The sequence below is a fragment of the Vipera ursinii genome (genome assembly GCF_947247035.1).
Source record: "Vipera ursinii genome assembly, chromosome: 7".
In the NCBI taxonomy this organism is placed as follows: domain Eukaryota; kingdom Metazoa; phylum Chordata; class Lepidosauria; order Squamata; family Viperidae; genus Vipera; species Vipera ursinii.
In genome coordinates this window covers 51739289-51759222 of record NC_139521.1, presented here as the reverse complement: position 1 = coordinate 51759222, position 19934 = coordinate 51739289, and the positions used below count along the sequence as shown (strand labels likewise).

Sequence of the window (19934 nt, the reverse complement as noted above, 5' to 3'; positions counted from 1 at the left end):
TTCTATTTATCAACTATTAAGTAGATGGAAAACACACAGAGATTCCTGTTTCTTTTAGAACAGTTATGAATCCACTGTACAGGAAATAATTTATATCTTCCAGAAGTTTGGATTCTTTCCAAAACACCAGACAAGGGGAAAACTCTGCTTTTTTCCAATCTATTACAGCTGGACTTATATGTGAAGAAAGAGCTCTCACTTTCCATACTCTGTTTGGTGTAAACTTTGTTCCACAGTATGTTTAATCTACAGCTAATAAAAGTATAATAGATATTTTTGCATTTGAAAATTAATGATCATTGGCTTTAGCGATATTAGATTGACATTTATTTTCATAATCTGCATTTTAGAGACATACAAAGAAAATTCCAATATAAAATTTTATATTAATTTAAAATGAACAACTTTCTCTAAAATTGAATAGAGATGAAAGACTTTAGTGTGTGTCACTTTCAGTAACTACTGAACTTGTATGTGTAAATCATGCAATTTTAGGATGTCTAATTCTGCAATCTGGGCATCCTCCTAGATTCACGACTCAGTTTTGAAGATCATATTGGAGCCGTGGCTAGGGGGGCATTTGCACAGATTCGTCTTATATACCAATTGCGCCCCTTTTTGGACCGAGATGCCCTACGTACAGTCACCCACGCACTCGCTACCTCCTGTATTGATTACTGTAATGCTCTCTACATGGGGCTGCCCTTGAAGACCACCCGGAGGCTTCAGCTGGTGCAGAATGCAGCTGCACGGGTTGTGATGGGAGCTCCCCGATACTCTCATATTACACCCCTCCTGCGTGAGCTGCATTGGCTACCAGTTGCCCTCCGGGTGAGATTTAAGGTGCTGGTACTTACCTTTAAAGCCCTACATGGCTTAGGTCCGGGATACTTGCAGGACCATCTGCTGCCGGGAACAAATCCCCATCGTCCAGTACGCTCGCACAGAGAAGGCCTCCTCAGGTACCGTCAGCTAGGCAATGTCGACTGGCGACCCCCAGGGGGAGGGCCTTCTCTGTGGGAGTGCCAGTCCTATGGAATCAGCTCCCCCCTGAGCTTCGGATGGCCCAAAACCCCCAATCCTTTTGCCGCGGCCTCAAAACACTCCTGTTCCACCAGGCCGACCTAGCCTGACAGGCATTTTATTTAATTTATATTTAGTATTTTTAATTTATCTCTTAAATTCTCTAATTTAATTTATTGCACAGATGTTCTCAATTTTATTTCTATCTTGATCTCTGTACTTATTATATGTTTTGCTGTTAGCCGCCCTGAGTCCTTCGGGAGATAGGGCGGGATATAAATCCCATCAATAAATAAATAAATAAATAAATAAATAAATAAATAACTGGTTATTTAAAGATCAGTTCAGGAATTTATCCGCTTTCTTTGTTGTAGCCAGATAGATAAAATGAAATACAGGTAATGATTACAACAGTTCATTTAGTGACCATTCAAGGTTACAACGGCACCGAAAAAGGTGACTTATGACCATTTTTCATACTTATGACTGTTGCAGAATCCTCGTGGTCACGTGACCAAAATTCCCATGCTTGGCATATTTATGATGGTTGCAGTGTCCCGGGGTCACATGATCCCCTTTTGCAGCCTTCTGACAAGCAAGTCAATGGGGAAGCCAAATTCACTTAACAACCGTGTTGCTAAATTAACAACTACAGTGATTCACTTAACAGCTGTGGTAAGAAAGGTTGTAAAATGGGGCAAAACGTACCTAACAAATGTCTCAGCAACAGAAATTTTGAGCTCAGTTGTGGTCATAAGTTGAGGACTACCTGTAGAGGCAGACATAGATTAAAAAAACAAAGCAAAAACAGAATGCAAAACAAATTCCCAATAGCAAAAATTAAGTAACATTGTTACTTAAAGCAGGGCTTTTCAACGCTTTCACCCATTGTACCACTTTTAGGATATGGCAATATCCAAATACCACCAGTCGCCTAGCAAGGTGTCAAAAACTTGATGACCCCCCCAAAAAAGGAAAAAAAAGTGATGAAGTACAGGTAGTCCTCAGTTTACAACAGTTCGCTTAGTGACTGTTCGAAGTTACAATGGCATTGAAAAAGTGCCTCCCAAGCCACAGCTGAGCAAGACACCTGCCTGCCTGCCCGGTGGCACTCTTCCTCCTGTCCGAGGTTTTCATTGTTGTGAGCATTTCTGTTGAGGATTGGCAGCGGGGGTGGGGTGGGGGGTGTTTGGGTTTTATTCCCCCTGTCTGCTGGGTGGTTGCAGCAGGTTTTGGTCATTTTACATGACCCTGGGACACTGTGAACGTCATAAATATGAATCAGTTGCCAAACGTCTGAATGTAAATCACAAGACCCTGGAGATGCTGCAACATTCCAGCTGATTGGCACTTCTTCTGGGCTCAGCAGAAGCGCCAGGATCAGCACTGAGCTACAACTGGAGCCTGGCGCTGATGCTGGCACTTCCGCTGAACCCTGACAGCCCTGCAGCTCCAGCCATCTCTCACTCAGGCTTGTGCGGTACTGCCACGGGTTCAGCTCATTCCCCTCCCCCGCTACCACTTTTCTAGGATGGTCGCGTACCACCTGCCAGGTGCCAATGTATCACAGGTGGTACCTGTACTACTGGTTGCAAAGCCCTGACTTAAAAAAAATAATGCTATTAAATGGATGACTGTAAGTGAAAGAACGATACAGCAACAATGCATTTTTTTATCCCATTTATATCCCGCCCTTCTCCGAAGACTCAGGGCAGCTTACAATCTAAGAAGCACAAATCAATGTGCTTAGCAATAGCCTTCATTCTATGTATATGCCTGCTTATTAGGGCTTTCACCCCCCCCCAAGTGGCATTTTACAAAGTCAGCTTATTGCCCCCAACAATCTGGGTCCTCATTTTACCTACCTCGGAAGGATGGAAGGCTGAGTCAAACTTGAGCCTGGTGGGACTCGAACCTGCACTAATTGCAGGCAGCTGGTGTTACTTAAGCAGGCATTAGCCCATTGCTCCACCAAGGCTCTTTTCTCCCACTAGGTGCAGACTGACTAATTTTCAGCTGGCATTCTTTATTCTTTCTGATTTTACAAGAGGAAATAGTTTCTTTCTTACACATTTATATCATTATTTTGTTATACTAAGTCTTCTATAGAGAATATTTTCATTGAAGGAAACATTTTATTTCAGCCAGATTAGTAATATTATTCAAAAGAAATTATACCTGGTAGCAGGCTTATTTTGATGTGTCTGTTCAATTTGTATTGCCTACAAGTTAACAATTTAACAGAAAAAATATTTCTGCTTTTCAGATTTACATAATTTTCAAAACAGTAAAAACTCTATTTTTACACTTTGTATAATACATCTACATTTCTTATATAGTGGTACATGGTTACTATTGTTCATATCTATAATCGTTGGAAGAACAGTGAACTCAGATGTTATGTGAATGGAGAACTAGCATCATATGGAGAGATAACATGGTTTGTCAATGCCAGTGATGTAAGTAATTCACTATATCACTTATATACAGGACATATTGTATGTCATTTCTGTCCTGTGTTGCTTATGTTAAAGTTGAAAAGGAAAAATGGAAATTTCCTGTTCACTTACTTTTTGCACTAGCATTTCAACAATAGTGTTATGTATGTGTACACTTTTGAGAGTAGGCAACAAAATTTCATGTGTGCTGCTGTGCCCACAGTAAAAAAATGACAATAAAGGTTATCTATCTAATAATCTGAAGCAGAGATCTTGAGTGTTGACATAGATATTTTTTATTTAAAAATATAAGTAGGCCTGTCACAATTTTACAGGGTTGTGTGGAGTAATATGAATATCCCTTTGAGCTGCTATTAAAAGATGGGATGCAAATCTAACGAATAATATTATTGGCCTGTTGGTTTATTGACCTTGGTCTAGATAAGAGATTTCCTGATATATTGTTGGCAATTGTGTCTGGCATCTTCGGAGAAAAGGGGGTCTTATTTTTCAGTAATTATATTGGTCATTGAAGGCTTCAGAGCCCATTTCAGAATGGTGCTTATGATGAACCCATTAGAGCAAATGCAACACTACATTTTCTTAAAGAATTCAAGTCAATCTTGTCAGAAATGAGGGACCTCATGGCTGAGAAGGCAGTCATTTTTAGTGGCAAGCTTTCTCAAAGGTCATCTCAATGCTTTGAATATCTTGGTCACTTGGACCCTTTCTTTTAATGATATAAAAACAATTTTACTTTAGTAGCTGGTCAGAGCTTAATGGGTAACAGGAATACCATTGTTTTTTATATAAACATAAAAATAGTCCATAGAACAAAAACATTATAGTCACCACCATACCACCTGTAATATATAAATAATTTTTTTTTAGGTAGCCTTTTATTACAGATGGTATGGTGGTGACTATAATGTTTTTGTTGTATGGACTATTTTTACATTGATCAGAGTAGTAATGTGAGAAGTATATACTGCCCTGAAATAAATAAATTAATAAAAGCAGTAAGTAGAAAAAATACATAAATTATTTCTTATTCACATTTATTTTCTTAGTTTGGCATATACATTGCTTCAATTGTAATTGAACTCTTCTTTTTTATATCTTTAGCAACATTTATAGATTATATATAGGATAAAAGTTCTATATCTTTGGATAATCTGTGACACTTGGACAATATATGAATGAATGAATGAATATTTATGTGAAAATAGTCTTACCAACTAAGGAAATAAATGTGGATAAGAAATAATTTATGTGATTTTTCTATTACATTTATTGCTATTGTTGATTTATTTATTTCATTACTGTATATACTACTCATATCTCTACTCTGATCAATGTGAAAACAATCCATACAACAAAAACATCACAGTCACCACCATACCAGCTGGAATAAAATGCTATCTAAGAAAATATCATAAATAAGAAAAAACTCATCCCTAAAAAAGAATAACGAATGAAATTTTGACTTCACTAAAATTGATTTTAAGGTAGCTATATCTACAACTCCAATGACTGAACTACTTTATTCATCCCAAATACAAATACAACAAGAAAAAGAAAAAAAGAATGGAAAATATTTTATCATGTATATAGTCTTCTCTTTCGAAAATGAATTAAACTAACATTGACTAGATGCTTTTATTTACTTTCTTAGACATTTGACAAATGTTTCCTGGGCTCTTCAGAAACAGCAGATGCCAATCGAGTATTTTGTGGCCAGATGACAGCTGTTTATCTTTTCAGTGAAGCTCTCAATGCTGCACAGATCTTTGCGATTTATCAACTTGGTCTGGGATACAAAGTATGTATAGTCCTAACAGAATTTTGGTGGAGCTGACAAAACTTTAATTTTATACTGGATTAATTTTAAAAAGATAGTAGTATCCCTGTTAAGTGATGAGTGGATTTTTAAATATTCTGATTTACTTTATACAGAATATAATAGTAAAATATTACTAATTTAAACTGTTTGTAAACTCAAAAACCAGGGATTTGACCCTCTGGTACTTCAGCTTGTTGAACTAAATCTAAGTACAGCTCAAACCTGGTTATGTGTGATGACCCAGGGCACAGCACAGAGGTAATGCAGTCAGCTGGCAGTTCAAACCTTTAATTGCTCCAAATTTTCCCCAAATGCTCCCGTGTTTCTGGCAAGCCCCAGAACAAAATAAGACACACACCTTCAGCAGTCTCTGGCTGCAGGTAGTTTCACATACAGTTAGATTAGAAGAGTAATTTACTCAAGGCCATGTAGATAGCAAGGAATGAAACATACATCCAAAATCTAATGAGTCTGTGGAAACACAAGCTTGCCTGAGCAGTTTCAGAAGAGAAACCAAAACACAATCCGAGGTCTTTGAACACAAATCAAGTTTGTCAGCCAGTCCAATGGTCAGAGTTTCAGGGTTTCCAAGCAGAAATCACAACACTGAACAAGAGATCAGAGAGTTGTTCCCAAGATCAGCAACAGCACACAAAACTCCAAGAAATCAGCATTTGTTCCCGACAAATACCCCTCCCCACAGCGTCTCCTTAAGTCTCAGTCTCCAGGTATGCCCCTCTCCTCCCGAGTAGTTGAGCCTGCCTGCGTTGTTCCCTCCTTCTCTCCACTCTCCGTGTTCTAGGATCAGGAGTGGGTGGCCCTTGCTCATCGCCTGAGCTCTGTCTGTCATGTTCATCCTGTCCCAATCCTGAAAGGCCCTAGCTTGCCTCGGCCTGCTCTTCCCCATTTCTCTGAAGCCACAGACACCTCTCCCTCAACCTCCATAGGATGCCCTTCCAGGTCATTTTCCTCAGCAGATTCAGGCTTCGACAGAGTCATGACAGTTATGGTTCATTTCTATAATGTCAGATAGTTTAATTTTAAATGCAAATCTCTGTACGTCTTATACAGATAGTCCTCAACGTATGACCATTATGGAACATGACTATTATGGCTGTAAATCATGAGCATCATTAAGTGAGGTGCCCATGTGAACGCCTTACTTAATGACATCAATTTCTGCTCTCCTTATTGTGGTCGTTAACTGGAGCAGCAGTTGCCTCAGGTGAGGGAAGCCCTGGGAGGCCTAGCACAGGTACAGACCCACATTGCTTCACTTCCCCAGCTCACATGTGCCCTGCCCTGGGCCTTCCAGAGCCTGCCCCACCCCCTGACATAGCACATGCTCCATTTTCTGCAGCACTGGGTCCCCACTGGCCTTAAGCCTGCTTCACGCCTGCTTCACACCCTACTGGATCCCATACCTTCCTCCCCTCCCTCCACCATTGCTTGGTCCACTTAGCTTTTCTATTGATTTCCCTCTAGAAGCGGCTCCTCTGCCACACAGCCTTCCTACATGGAGTCTGCATGGTGCCACCACAGAAGGGAGCACCATTTTGGAAGCAGACACAATGAAGCGGACCAAGCCATGACAGGGTGGGGAGGAAGGTGTGGGACCTAGCAGGATAGGATGCAGGCCTAAGACCTGTGGGGACTAGCAGAGTTGGATGAGGGAAATGCTAGGTGGGGAATCCTGCTGCAGCATCCCTGAGGTTGGTGTAAGGCCAGGCAGAGTGCCATTTACCTGAATTTTGTTCACATGACTGCAAGGATGCTACAGTGGCCGCAACTTCAGGCAGGGGTCATATGTCCTTTCATTTATGCCATCGTAATTTTGAATAGTATCTGAAAGAATGGTCATGAGTCAAAGCTACCTGTACTTCTGAACATTTGAAGTACTGCTACAAACACAAAATTGTTTTGTTCTTCAATTTTACCAATAAATAGTATTAAAATACATTTTGTCCTATCCTTATTCTTCTTTTGACAAATAAACATTGCTAAGATATAAATGTATAATTTCTTTTCAAAAATATTGTTCATTGCTCTTTTTACTCATTACTGCATCTCAGATATATACTATATAGTTGAATCATCCTGAACACTTGCTTGTGAAACTTTGCATTCCAATTGCATTTCTGGTTAAATACTATCTTTCTTTTAATCTTTCATTTTAGGGAGCTTTTAAGTTCAAAGGAGAAAGTGATCTGTTCCTAGCTGATCATCATAAACAATTATTATATGATGGGAAACTGTCTAATGCTATTTCCTTTACATACAACCCAAGGGCTACAGATGCACAGCTCTGCCTAGAATCATCACCCAAAGACAATCCTTCTATCTTTGTACATTCACCACATGCCCTCATGTTACAGGTATTTTGGTGTGTCTGACTTTGGGTTCATAGGGAGATGTATTTGATTTTTCCCCCCTTGGGTGTGTTTTGATCTTTTAGTGTGTTCTTCAAAAGATTTAAGGTTTATGGCTTGATCCTTTCAACACATAGCCTGTTTTCAGACCAGATGTGACTGATTAGTGATGTGCAATCATAAGCTTTCAGGTATTTTCTTCAAGCTAAATGTATCCATTGCTTTAAGGCCTGATAGAAGTTCTGCTCTCATCATTATTTTAAAGGCTTTTATTTAGATTTAGATTAGATTTTATTTAGATTTCCTGTATAAAACATGATTGTGCTCTCTCATAATATGTATGACCTTAGCAGGGCACTGTAATCTTACTGAAACTCTTTTGGTACATTGAAGCCTAAAAGTAATAATAATAAAAAATCCACATTTAATGTGTTCCAATTTGGCATTGTAGGATGTGAAAGCAGTCATAACCCATTCTATCCAAAGTGCAATGCATTCTATTGGAGGAGTGCAGGTATTATTTCCTCTGTTTGCACAGTTGGACTATAGGCAATATTCCTTGGATCAACCTGACACAACTCTTTGGTAAGAATCCTTATTCTCACTTCAAATTGCCTTTCATTTTGGGTGGTCTGAATTTTAGAGAAAATATTACATTCCAATAGTAAAGGATTTTTATGCCTGGTTTCTTAGTGACAACTGGGTAGCAACTGCACTAATTTGGAAAATGTTTGTGTTGGTAGTGTAAGTTGAAAACAAAATGCATGCACACACATATAAATGTATCTGAGGTGAAAATACATGAGAGCAGGTTTAGCCTTTTTTTGGGGGGGGGGAGGATTATCCCCAAGTAATGCAATTATATTGCAGCTTGGAGAACATTATTTATATTTTCAAGGTTAGATCATGTTAAATCTGTTGTGCAGAGAAGACCTTGAGATGAAGTCAGATTATTGACACTAAGTCTCCTACACAAATGTGTACATCATTCAGTAGCTATGTAATTTATGGAGTCAGGCAGGGGGAGATATGAAAAATTCCTCAGGGATGAATTCCTTTCTATCAAAAGGTGTACAGGGTTATTTTTTATACAGGGCTGCTGGTTCTGCCCAAGGAGAGTTTATCTTCCTGAACCAGTACTTGATCAGTGAAAAATGCTTTATATGCACAAACTGGTATAGGATTGTCAAGAACAATGGGTGTGCTTCCAGCAATTGCCGTAGAAATGTTTTTAGGAATTAAATGCAATGGCTTTCAAAAGCAATTGGTACTTCTGGTCATTGTACAGGTAACATTTTAATGAATCATATTCTGGACTAGAACACCTATTTTTTCCCCAGTAAATTATGCAGCAATTTAAATTATTTGCTTTGGTTGCAATAACTATAAATATAAATCAAATCTATAATATTTGATTTTGATCCAGATGTCATCGTATTGTACCATCTAAATGAAAATGTTATATTAGAAATAACTGACATTTCTTTTCTTCGTATGGCTGATGGTCTGTTTTTATTAAACTACTTGTTTTTATAAAGTAATTGAAAATGTTGGTACCAAAGGACAATCTTTTGTTTACCCAAATATTTTAATTAGCTAATTGTACCTGGTTTTGTACTTGGTTCCTTCCCTTTTTGTGGTATTATTTCTTGATTGAATTTTGTACAAGAAGCATAGTCATAACCTTCTAAATTGCTCAGCTGTCAGGCTAAAGAGTTGTTTAAAAATACTATTTGCATGTATTATTTTTCTAATTTACATACCTTTAATTCCATATAGTTTAAAGCCCTAATACTGGAAAATGAACTATATTTCATGACAGACCTCAGTTCTAATTTGCACTCTATGTATTCTGGTCCTCTAGATTTGCTTTGCAGTCGAGTGTGTTTTAAACATGGCTTACCCTCTGACTCTCACAACCCACAGTTTGTCTTAATATAGGTACATTACAGACTGGATTGTGTACCGTGTGAATTAATGTAATGAAGCTTCCCACTAGTATTGAATATTTCTTCAAGGAGGAACACCCATGATTATTCTTTCTAGTCATCTCTCTTTGGGATTGCTATAGGGTGATAGCGGTTACTTGGCAAAGTTTTGGTTAAATTGTGCAACTGCAGTAATTTTATTTGAAACATAGAAATAATGTAATCTGCTGAATTAAGAAAAATGAACCAGAATCAATCAATCAAAAATGTGTAATCCTACTCTAAACCCTAAAAATGCTACTTTTTAATATGCTACATCAGTGCAATATGTTTTTCAGTTCTATTTTACTGGCTTTCATTATGGAATTGCTGAAGAACTCAGTCGCTATGCAAGAACAAATGCTTTCTTGTAAGGGCTTCCTTGTAATAGGATACAGTCTTGAAAAGGTAAGGAAAATTAAATGTTTTTCTTTCTCTGCATTTTTTTAATATTTTGGCCATGTTCATCATTACTTAAGTATCTTTTTCCTTCTACAGTCTTCCAAAGCACACATTAACAGAACTGTCTTAGACCTTTGCCTTGCCTTTGCTAAATATTTGAGCAATTTGCATAATGGAGCCCCCTTGCTGAAGCAGCTCTGTGATCATATTCTACTTAACCCTGTAATATGGATTCATACTCCAGCCAAGGTAGGATGCATTCCATTTGTGAACACAGTGTAAAAAGACTTAATTTTTTTAGTACTAATGTGATATACGGATTCAAGAATTTAGATTTGTTTCCCCTTTCCTGTGTTTAAAGAAATACTGTATTTTGGAGAAAAATAATATGAACTAAGAGACCCAGTTTGGTGTAGTGGTTAAGGCATCAGAAACCAGGAGACCGGAAGTTCTAGTCTTGCCTTGAGCACAAAGCCCAAGTGATCTTGGACCATTTACTTCCTCTCAGCCCTAGGAAGGAGGCAATGGCAAACCACTATTGAAAAACCTTGCCAGGAGAACTGCAGGCAGTTGTCAGGCAGTCTCCAAGAATCAGATACAATTGTGCAGAAGGGGAAAAAAGTGAATTAATGATACAAATTAGTGAAATACGTTTCACTTGTCAAAGTGTTTTGAATACAGAGCAGCTGTTACAGATGTTTCATGCTTAAACAAAAACACGGTCTGAGTCTTTTGTTTCAGGTAAGTAATTTTTAGTAGTAATTTATTACTACTAAACTGAACATTTTGATGGTCTTATTTTTTAAGAAGTTGTCCCTTTCATTAAGAATTTTGCCAGTTGGCTCATTGAAGCAAGCTAATGTGGATTACCCTCCTCTTCGTGTGATACATGAAAAAGAAAAGTAAACTTTATTTCAAGTTTTCACTATTTCATATGGCTTGGAATATTCTGAGTTACTCCAATGAAGTAGAACTTTTGAACTGTTTCAGATTTTATTCCATGGAAAGAAGATCAGAGAATGAGCTTTGGTGGGTTGCTTTGTTTTGAACTGATAACCACAATTTTTCTGTTTTGTACATAAGCCCATAATGCAGTGATATACCATAATATCAAACTTCTGAAAATCTTTGCAAATGTTATAAGTCACATCTATTGGTATTAATTCCAGATAAATAAGTGTATAAATATACCTTTGGGAGTGGTAATTTCCTTGCCTTTATTTAATTTCCCCTGTGTATGCAATCTTACTCTCCTTTGTTTTGTTTTGTTTTGTTTTAAATTGGATGATACAGGTTCAACTGATGTTGTACACTTACTTGTCTACTGAGTTCATTGGCATAGCAAATATATATAATGCAATTAGACGAGTTGGTACAGTTCTATTGGCAATGCATACTTTGAAGTATTACTATTGGGTAGTTAATCCTCAAGACCGTAGTGGAATTACTCCCAAAGGTTTAGGTATGTATTTATTTTCTTGTTTTATAACAATAATACAACATTTGGAACTTTGAATAAATTAAATGCTGAAACAATATAGTATTCTAATATTTATGGAATTTAAGTATAATGTGTGTGATACTGAGTGATCTTTATTCTTTTAAAATTCTAGTGTCATATTACATTTGTTAAATAATATGTATCTCTGTGTGTGTCTGTCTGTCTCCATGGTTTTTATTGACCAGAATATTATAGCTAGATATATGCAAAACATGCTTCTTGAATACTAAAATGTTTCAAGAAATATCCAAATGTTAACCTTTCCTTCTGGACCATGCTGTTTTGGTTATTGTGGAGATGGTTTCAACATTTTCCAGAATGAGGTCAATTTACTTATGGAAAGCTTTATCCCCAGAACAGTCAGAATAGGGGGAAAAACCAGTCAAAATAGTCAATGAGAAAAAATGAATATCTGGTCTTTCGGGAAGTACTTTTCTTCATGGGAAAATATGTTTTGTATATCCCTAGTAAAAAGTAAACAAGCCAAGGTAATAAATTGTACAAACTTAGAAGGTGGTTTTAAAAATGTTTATTTAATTTCAGCCCCTCCCCCCATCTGGAAATACACATTAAAATATTACAGTGACAAGAAATTCACATGGAATTTGCAGGATGTATATTTCCTAAAGAGAGCCAGTGTGGTGTAATAGTTAGGGGACTTCTACTCCACCTTAGGCATGAAGTCAGCAGGGTGAACTAGTCACTCACTTTCAACCTTAGTAAATAGGCAATGGCAAACCACTTCAAAAATATTTGCCAGGAGTTAACATTGACTTGAAGGAATCAAAAAGGTGGTGGTGGGAGAGCCCTGTTAAAAATAAATATGAATATTATCTCTTTTCATAGTCCTTTTGATATTGTTATGATGTCTTTGTAATCCTTTAGGATCTCTTACTAACTCTTACCTGGATTCACTTTTTAGTCTAACATATAATATATATTTAGTTGGGTTTTGGCTTAGGAGCTTTTGCAAACTTAAGCACTGTGAATTGCCTATAAATTATTTGTGACTTAGCACAACATCAGCCCCCTTAAACCAACCCACCTTGCAGGCTTGTTCTTATTAGGAAATTAGAAGAAGGAAGGTGTGTTGGATATGTTCATTGTCTTGAGTTATTTATAAAAATAAGGCGGGATACAAATAAAACAGATAAATAAAAATATTGCTCCTTGGGTACATAGAAAACCTGTATTGCATGATTAGAACAAACCATGATTTAGTATTACTTCTGTAAGTAAAGATACATGGCCGAGGCTGCCCAAGGCTATTGCCTGTTTGAGATTTGACCAAGAGACTGGACGTGGCTGCAGTATTCAGAAGGAAAATACTGGTCAGCAAGGAAGACAGTTCTCTGGTATTGATGATGTAAAAAGAAAGAGGGGATGAGCCTAGTTTAAGCGCAAATGAGGACACTAGGATCTATTTCTAGAAAAGAGGTCAGCATAGTTTTTCCTTAAGAAATATAGATATATTTCATATTTTTGACACACAGCTTTCCACTGAAAAGGATTGAAGCAATCTACTGCTTAAGCTGGATGAAAACATTCTAGCTTAGACATTTGATTTGAGTTTTTTTAAGGTATTAACCTGATTAAAGCAAATCCATAACGATTGAAATATTTCATGTGCTCAAAATAATAAAGTTTTCTTTAATATGCAGTGCAAACAATTAGGAGTTACTGTAATTGCATTGTAATAATGACAGACTGTTTAAATATATGATGTAATATAATGTATCTTTCATATTAAGATGGACCTCGGCCTAATCAGAAAGAAATACTTTCTCTGCGAGCCTGTTTACTGATGTTTATTAAGCAGTTGGTGACAAAGGTAAGAAATCTTCAAATTGAGACTATGCTATTCAGTTTTATTTTCTTAAAGAGCTGTTTGCCCTGCTTATTGTTTTCTAGAATTGTTAAGATAGCATGCTAAGGGAAGGGAATTCAATTTCTAGGAACCATCATTCCAGTTCAAATGGATTGTAATGGTGGGAGGGCGACTTCCTGCTTTAGAGTGTTCCTTATATTTCTGATGACTGAACATTTGCTGTAGGAAGTGCAGACTCTGAATAATTAAGGTGAGGAAGAAGATGCAGCTCTTTAAATCTCCATATCCTGCTAGAGCTGCTTTCTTCTTCAATTAACAATTTCTTTCTCTGTAAGATAGGAAATTGAAAAAGACCCAGTGACCCATCAAGTCTGCCCTTTGAGGTTTTTTTAATTTTTTAATTGTATTTCTTTATTTTTAATTTTTTGTCAGATGATGGATATGTGTTCATCTCAAATATGTTTGCATTCAGTTACTGATGGTTCACCTACTACCTCTGCTGGAAGTTGGTTCCAAGCTTCCACTACTCTTTCTGTGAATTAATACTTTCTAACATTACTTTTGAACTTCCCTCCTGTCAGGGTTATGCTCCATGTTCTTGATTTTTGCTTAATATTGAAAATACTGCCTTCTAGAATCTTATTCACACCCATAATATACAGTATTTAAAGGTTTTAGTCATGTCCCTCCCCTCCTGTCCCCAGGCTGTACATAATCAGTTCTTCCAATCTTTCCTGATATATTTTGTTCCTGAGACCTTGCACCATATTTTTGCCCATCTCTGGACTTGCTCAATCTTATCAATATCTTTTTAAAGTGAGGATTTCTTTCTTGAAATGAAGAGAGATACAGTAAAAAAAGAGGGTTAACCATGCTGTGTGAATCCAGTGTTGTAATCAAACTGACGTGTACATGCATAAATTGTGCCCATGGCAAGCCATCCATTTTGTCCTATTTCTTTCTTTTGTTTTGTGTCCCTTTTTCATTGCTGTCCTTGCCTGACTGAAAAAAAGCTTAGTTAATAAAACTCCCCAAAGATTAGTGAAAATAACTGAAGGGGGCTTAGACTTTCTCCAGCTGAAAAAAAGGCAGCAGCTTTATAGGACAAATGTTTAAAAATATTTTCAGAGCTTGGAATTGGTATTCAATTTTGCTTTAAGAATGCTGAAGCCTTATTAAATAGCACGTTCGGTATTTCTTCTTATTTATGACTCTAAGGCAGGGGTCTTCAAACTTGGCCCTTTTATGACTTGTGGATTTCAACTCCCAGAATTCGTCAGCCAGCATGTCTGGCTGCGGAATTCTGGGAGTTGAAGTTCACAAGTCATAAAAGGGCAAAGTTTGAAGACCCCCTGCTCTAAGGCAAGCCAAGTTAATAGTTTTATATGATTATACCACATATAGTTAAAATATTTTATCTTCTGGTATCAATTCTATATCCTGGAAAACTGAAAAACTGCTTTCTTTGATTATAGATTGGGACTTGTATGTAAATATGTAGACATTCATTTATCTATTTATTTGTCAAATTTATATAGCCACCCATCTCACCAAAAAGTGACTCTGGATGGTGTACTTTATGTCTTTTTAATCAAAATGCAAGATATTTTGCTTCTAACAATTGATTCTATTTGATGTTTTTAGCAAATTAGTCAGAAGACCACTTTAAATGTATGAAAACAATAATGGGAATGTTGTCTATCTGGTTTAATAATTGGCAATGAATCTGTGGGGTTCTAGGCAAAGGTTATTCCAAGTTAATTGAAAGCACCGAAGACTATACTTGAGAGCTCCTTTAGGCAAACATAAGCTCTTTTAGTGAGCCACAGTCCTCATTTATTGAATAAGCTATATTGTAATTTTATAGGCTCCCTTTAAATGAATGAAGGCCACGAGTACAAGATCTAAAGCAGTGGCCCCCGACCTTTTGGGCACCAGGGTCTGGTTCCATGGAGACAGGATTTTCTATGGACTGGAGGGGGTGTGGTTTCATGTGCTGCCTGCATCCCGCAGATGGAGCTTTGCTTGTTTGCGTGGCCTGGTTTCTGCCATGCTGTGGACCGGTGCCAATCCACAGACCAGGGGTTGGGGACCCCTGATCTGAAGGATCAATTTATGGGGATGTACGGAATCCATTCATGGTACACATAGTCATAGGGACCTGTATGGAAACTAATACTAATGAAAACTAATACTCAAGTCATTATTAATGAATCCAAAATATTTCACTAGTATTTATGTTAGAGAGCAACCTTTCTCTTCTGCTTTTAAATGCATTACTTGAATTATATTTCTCTTGATTTTATCTTTTAAGGACTATGGAGTGAAAGAAGATGAACTCCAGGGCATTCTGAATTATCTTCTTACCATTCATGAGGTAAACTAAGTTGGCAACTTGCTGCCAAGAAGCTTTTGAATAAAACATTCCCTCCTACTATCCAATAACACGGAAGTAAGAAAAACATGCATAAAATTGATTTAAACTAAAAAAATGATTTAAGAACCCTCATCTTGAAGTTCAGTTGTGTATCAGGATTCTGTAGGGTTTTTTTTTTCATTCAGTTCATCAAACTGGAATATCAAGGGGTGAAAGAGAAAAGAACAAATGGTGAAGCTGAATCCACAAAAGTTTTTTTTTCCATGAAAAAACAAAATAATAATAATAGCATTTTAAATAAGCCAAGCTCTTAAATGTTTGTTTTAAGTTTAAACAATTTACTTATTCACAAGTGGCATTTTTTCATTATATTTTGGTTCAAATTGAGTCTGCTTATTTATGGATGGGTTTATCCATGATTATGCAACAGCTGTATGGATATTTTTAAAAAGTATTGCTACATATACTTCTTGATAAGCCTATTCATGGATAAGCTAAAAGCAATTTTGAGGGTGAACTTTGCCACCTAAAGCTCTTGGTTTATCTTCAAGTATATACTATAAAGCAGTAATTAGAAGTTACTATTGTAATTATCTGTATCTTCATGTTTTGGTTTCAGGAAGAGTTTAATATAAGAAGTAATATCAAACATTTAGAAAGGATATAAATATAAACAAATTTGCTTTCAGGGCATTAAAACAAGTAGACTAAGTAATTTTACATCTTAAGTAGCTCCCCCTCCTTTGAGTTCTATGTGCGTTAATTCTGGCACTTAGAAATAAAGTTTTCAAAACACTGATGGAGATATCCTGGAGCATCTAAAAACTAAATATAATTTATTTATTTTATTATATCTACAATAATACAAGCACTTGCTGCATAATACTACAGACTTAACTGTCAATAAGAAAGACAAAAAATCTTGATAATGGATACTGCAGTACCTGAAGATAGCAGAGGGGAAAAGAAAGAACTACACTAGAAAAATCACAAAATATAAAGATCTGCAAATAGAAGTAGAAACACTGTAGCAAAAGAAAACAAAGATAGTACCTATAGTGATATAGGGCTTTGGGTGCAATCCCAAAACATCTGGAGAACCACTTGAACAGCATTGGCATTAACAAAATCATAGTCAATTGTAAAAGGCAGCTTTACTCAGAACTGCTTACATTCTGCGATGAGACATTTAACACCATCAAACATCAACATCTACCTTTTCTACTGCTCTTGGAAGGGAGTAGGTGGATAAAAATGCCAAGTCAAGTCTAAACATTTGGCTGACTATGTGATGAACAATTATAATTGCTCTGCTCCTTGTTTAAGGGGCAAACCCTTAAATCAAGTAATTACAAAAATTCCATTCAGTGTATGTGATTCACAATTTAACAGGCAATCTTTATTAACAAATAAAGCAAGCCCAAACACAGCCACCATACCTATGGAAAACATGCTAAAATACAGCAGATTGCATCTAAAACTATAATTAATGTAAAACAAATACTAACCTGGAAATGCCAACATTAATATTTTACGTGATTTCTATTATTGTTGTTGTTACTACTACTACTAGTACTACTACTACTACTACTATTACTATTATTATATTTTATTCTGCATGTGGTGTATGTGTATAAAGTCAAATTAAGGTAGCAAACATATGTAATCTTCTTACTTCCTATTTTCATCACCACAACAACCCTAAGAGGTGGGTTGGTCTCTGGGAGAGTGACTGGCCCAATGTCACCCAGCCAGCCTTTTAGGCCAACCTCTTGACCACAATACCAAACTGGTCCCATGTTCTCTCTTGAACCACAGTCTATAATTCTGCAGGTGCTATAGCTGTTATTTCTCTGCTTTCCTTTTAATGTATGCTTCTTGACTTAACCCTTTTGTGTTTGATTCTTAAACTTTTAGACCCAACCTACTTTGTCTTATAGTTACTTTCAAATGACTGGCTGCTAGGTTGACATTACTTGGCTCAGCTGTTTTTTAAATGCTGCGGCAGCAGCCATTCTGGGCTTTCAACAAGGAAGTGGTTGGGGCCCGGACTGTCTTTTTTTATTTGCTTCTGCTGGGCTTGCAGGTGCCTGAGCTGCGCTCGGGCTGCTTGCCAGAGTCTGAAATGCAATGATGCCAACATATTATGCTGCACTTGATCTCATACTCCCAGTCTGCTCAGTCTTTGCCAGTTGGTTGGCCATTTACAAGAATTCTTCCTACTTTCTTTCCCATCCCCAATGCCTCCTTATCCAATCTCAGTTTCTAATGTCCTCTGGTTATCTTTCTTGTGAGACTTCAGGCTTTTCTTCTGTCTTTTCTCCTTTCTCCTTTTCTTTTTCTTCTCTTCCACTTTTTCTCTTCAATGCCACCATAACTAGCTCCAGAGTCAAGCACTTTTAAAAGTCCAGGTCAATCAGTTCCACGGGGTGGGGCCTTAAAGGAGAACAGGTAAGGGGACCATGGGCTTTTCATTCACTACACATTCTTATTTTCACAGTCTGCTTATATTAAATATGGAGTTTTATTTAGTACTTTAAGCAGCTTTGTTTTTGTCAGTTTCTTAAAGTATTTCTGGACTACAGTATTTATGCATTTTATAACACAGTTACTATTTTATTTTGTAAAAATATGTGATTTTTTTTATATTTGCAATTCCTAGTTTAGGACTGAAGTCTGAAACAGTTTAGCCACACATTGTTTTTATGTTTTTTGTATGACAGGACATGTGCTAATCGGTTTTGGCGTTAGGAGTCTAAAATAAAATGCAACAAAAGCTGTTATTTAAATAACAGTTTCCCTGCCATACTAAGTTGCTTCTGAGTATTTCTTTACTTCTGACACTTTTTCTTTTATAGCATGAAATAAATGAGTGTTTTGATTAAAATATATCAAAGCTTTCATGGGCAAATAGATCTATATCCTTGGTTCTTTAGATGGCCTGCTTTTATATATTGACTTTTTTTTAGTATTGGGAGTAGGGATAACTTTGAGTTCCTTAGGTATGTTTATATAGATCTGAGTTAAGATTTGGTTTTTTTTATTTTAGACTGTCAATTTTTTCTTACTACTGCTTCCTTTGGCTTTTATAACTATCATCATGAAATTTTATAAGTATCATTTACATGTTTCCTATGAATATCATTACATGAATACAATACTGTGAAGCTGCATTTTTATTTATTAAAAAATTATACAGTCACCCATCTTGCTTTGATGATTCTGGATGGCTAAGAATAAACTACAGTTATGACAATAAAACCCAGAAAGTTAGAAAAATAAATACCACAACATTACAAGCAGTCCTTGACTTATGACGTTTCACTTAGTGACCAAAGTTATAATGGACTCAAAAAAATTATGACTTATCTTAGAACTTATGACATCTTAGAAGTTATGACTGCTGTACCACCCCTGCAATCACACAATCACGTTTTGGGTGCTTGGCAATTGGCTTGCATTTGTGACTGGATGCAGCATCCCACAGTCATGTGACCACATTTTGTAATGTTTTTGCCAGAAACTGGCAAAGCCACCCATTGGATAAAAACTGATTCACACTTATGACCATATGATTCACTTAAGAACAAGGTTGATTTGCTTAATTTAATTGCTGAGTAACTCAATGCCTGCTGTAAAAATGGTTGTACAATTGAGTATGGTCATGTGGTGCCTCAACGTATGACTGCAATTTACAACTGAAATTCCAATCCCAATTTTGGTCATAATTTGAAGACTATCTATAATGTACACAAGTTCTCAAAATTTTCATCTCACAGTCATATAGCCTTACAGCTGAGCTTATCTGTTCTCTTGACCCAAGGGAATAGCAAAGATTTTAAAGCTTTTTGGAAGGCCAAAAGTTTTGGGACTTACTCAGTTTTGGGAAGAATAGAACAAGCAATTGGGCAAACTCTACGTCAGAGAAAGCACCTCTTCTGATTCCCACTAGAATAGATGATACTGCTACAAGAATACAACTTAAAACATGCCCATTCTGTCAGTCCTGGCAAGACTAAAAATATCAAGAATGTGTCTCTAGCATCTTCCATTTTGTCTAATCCTAAATTTTAACAAATGCTTATTACTATGGCCATCAATGAAGAAAACACTATACGTGAAACATTTTGTTTGTTTTGTCTATAATGAGAGGAGAAATATAGTGTAATTCACAAATTGATAAAAA

At 36.6% G+C, this 19934-nt stretch overlaps 1 protein-coding gene across 2 annotated transcripts in view; it reads left to right on the top strand.

Annotated features, from left to right (window-relative positions):
• LRBA (LPS responsive beige-like anchor protein) overlaps window positions 1-19934 on the top strand; it is a 370314-nt gene that overhangs the window by 34497 nt on the left and 315883 nt on the right. For both annotated transcript variants that reach the window (XM_083367801.1, XM_083367800.1), the window contains exons 8-16: window positions 3363-3482; window positions 5137-5283; window positions 7482-7679; window positions 8125-8258; window positions 9940-10048; window positions 10139-10291; window positions 11336-11504; window positions 13295-13374; window positions 15686-15748. In XM_083367801.1, the coding sequence (XP_083223927.1) occupies window positions 3363-3482; window positions 5137-5283; window positions 7482-7679; window positions 8125-8258; window positions 9940-10048; window positions 10139-10291; window positions 11336-11504; window positions 13295-13374; window positions 15686-15748 (1173 nt within the window). The remainder of the gene's footprint in view (window positions 1-3362; window positions 3483-5136; window positions 5284-7481; window positions 7680-8124; window positions 8259-9939; window positions 10049-10138; window positions 10292-11335; window positions 11505-13294; window positions 13375-15685; window positions 15749-19934) is intronic.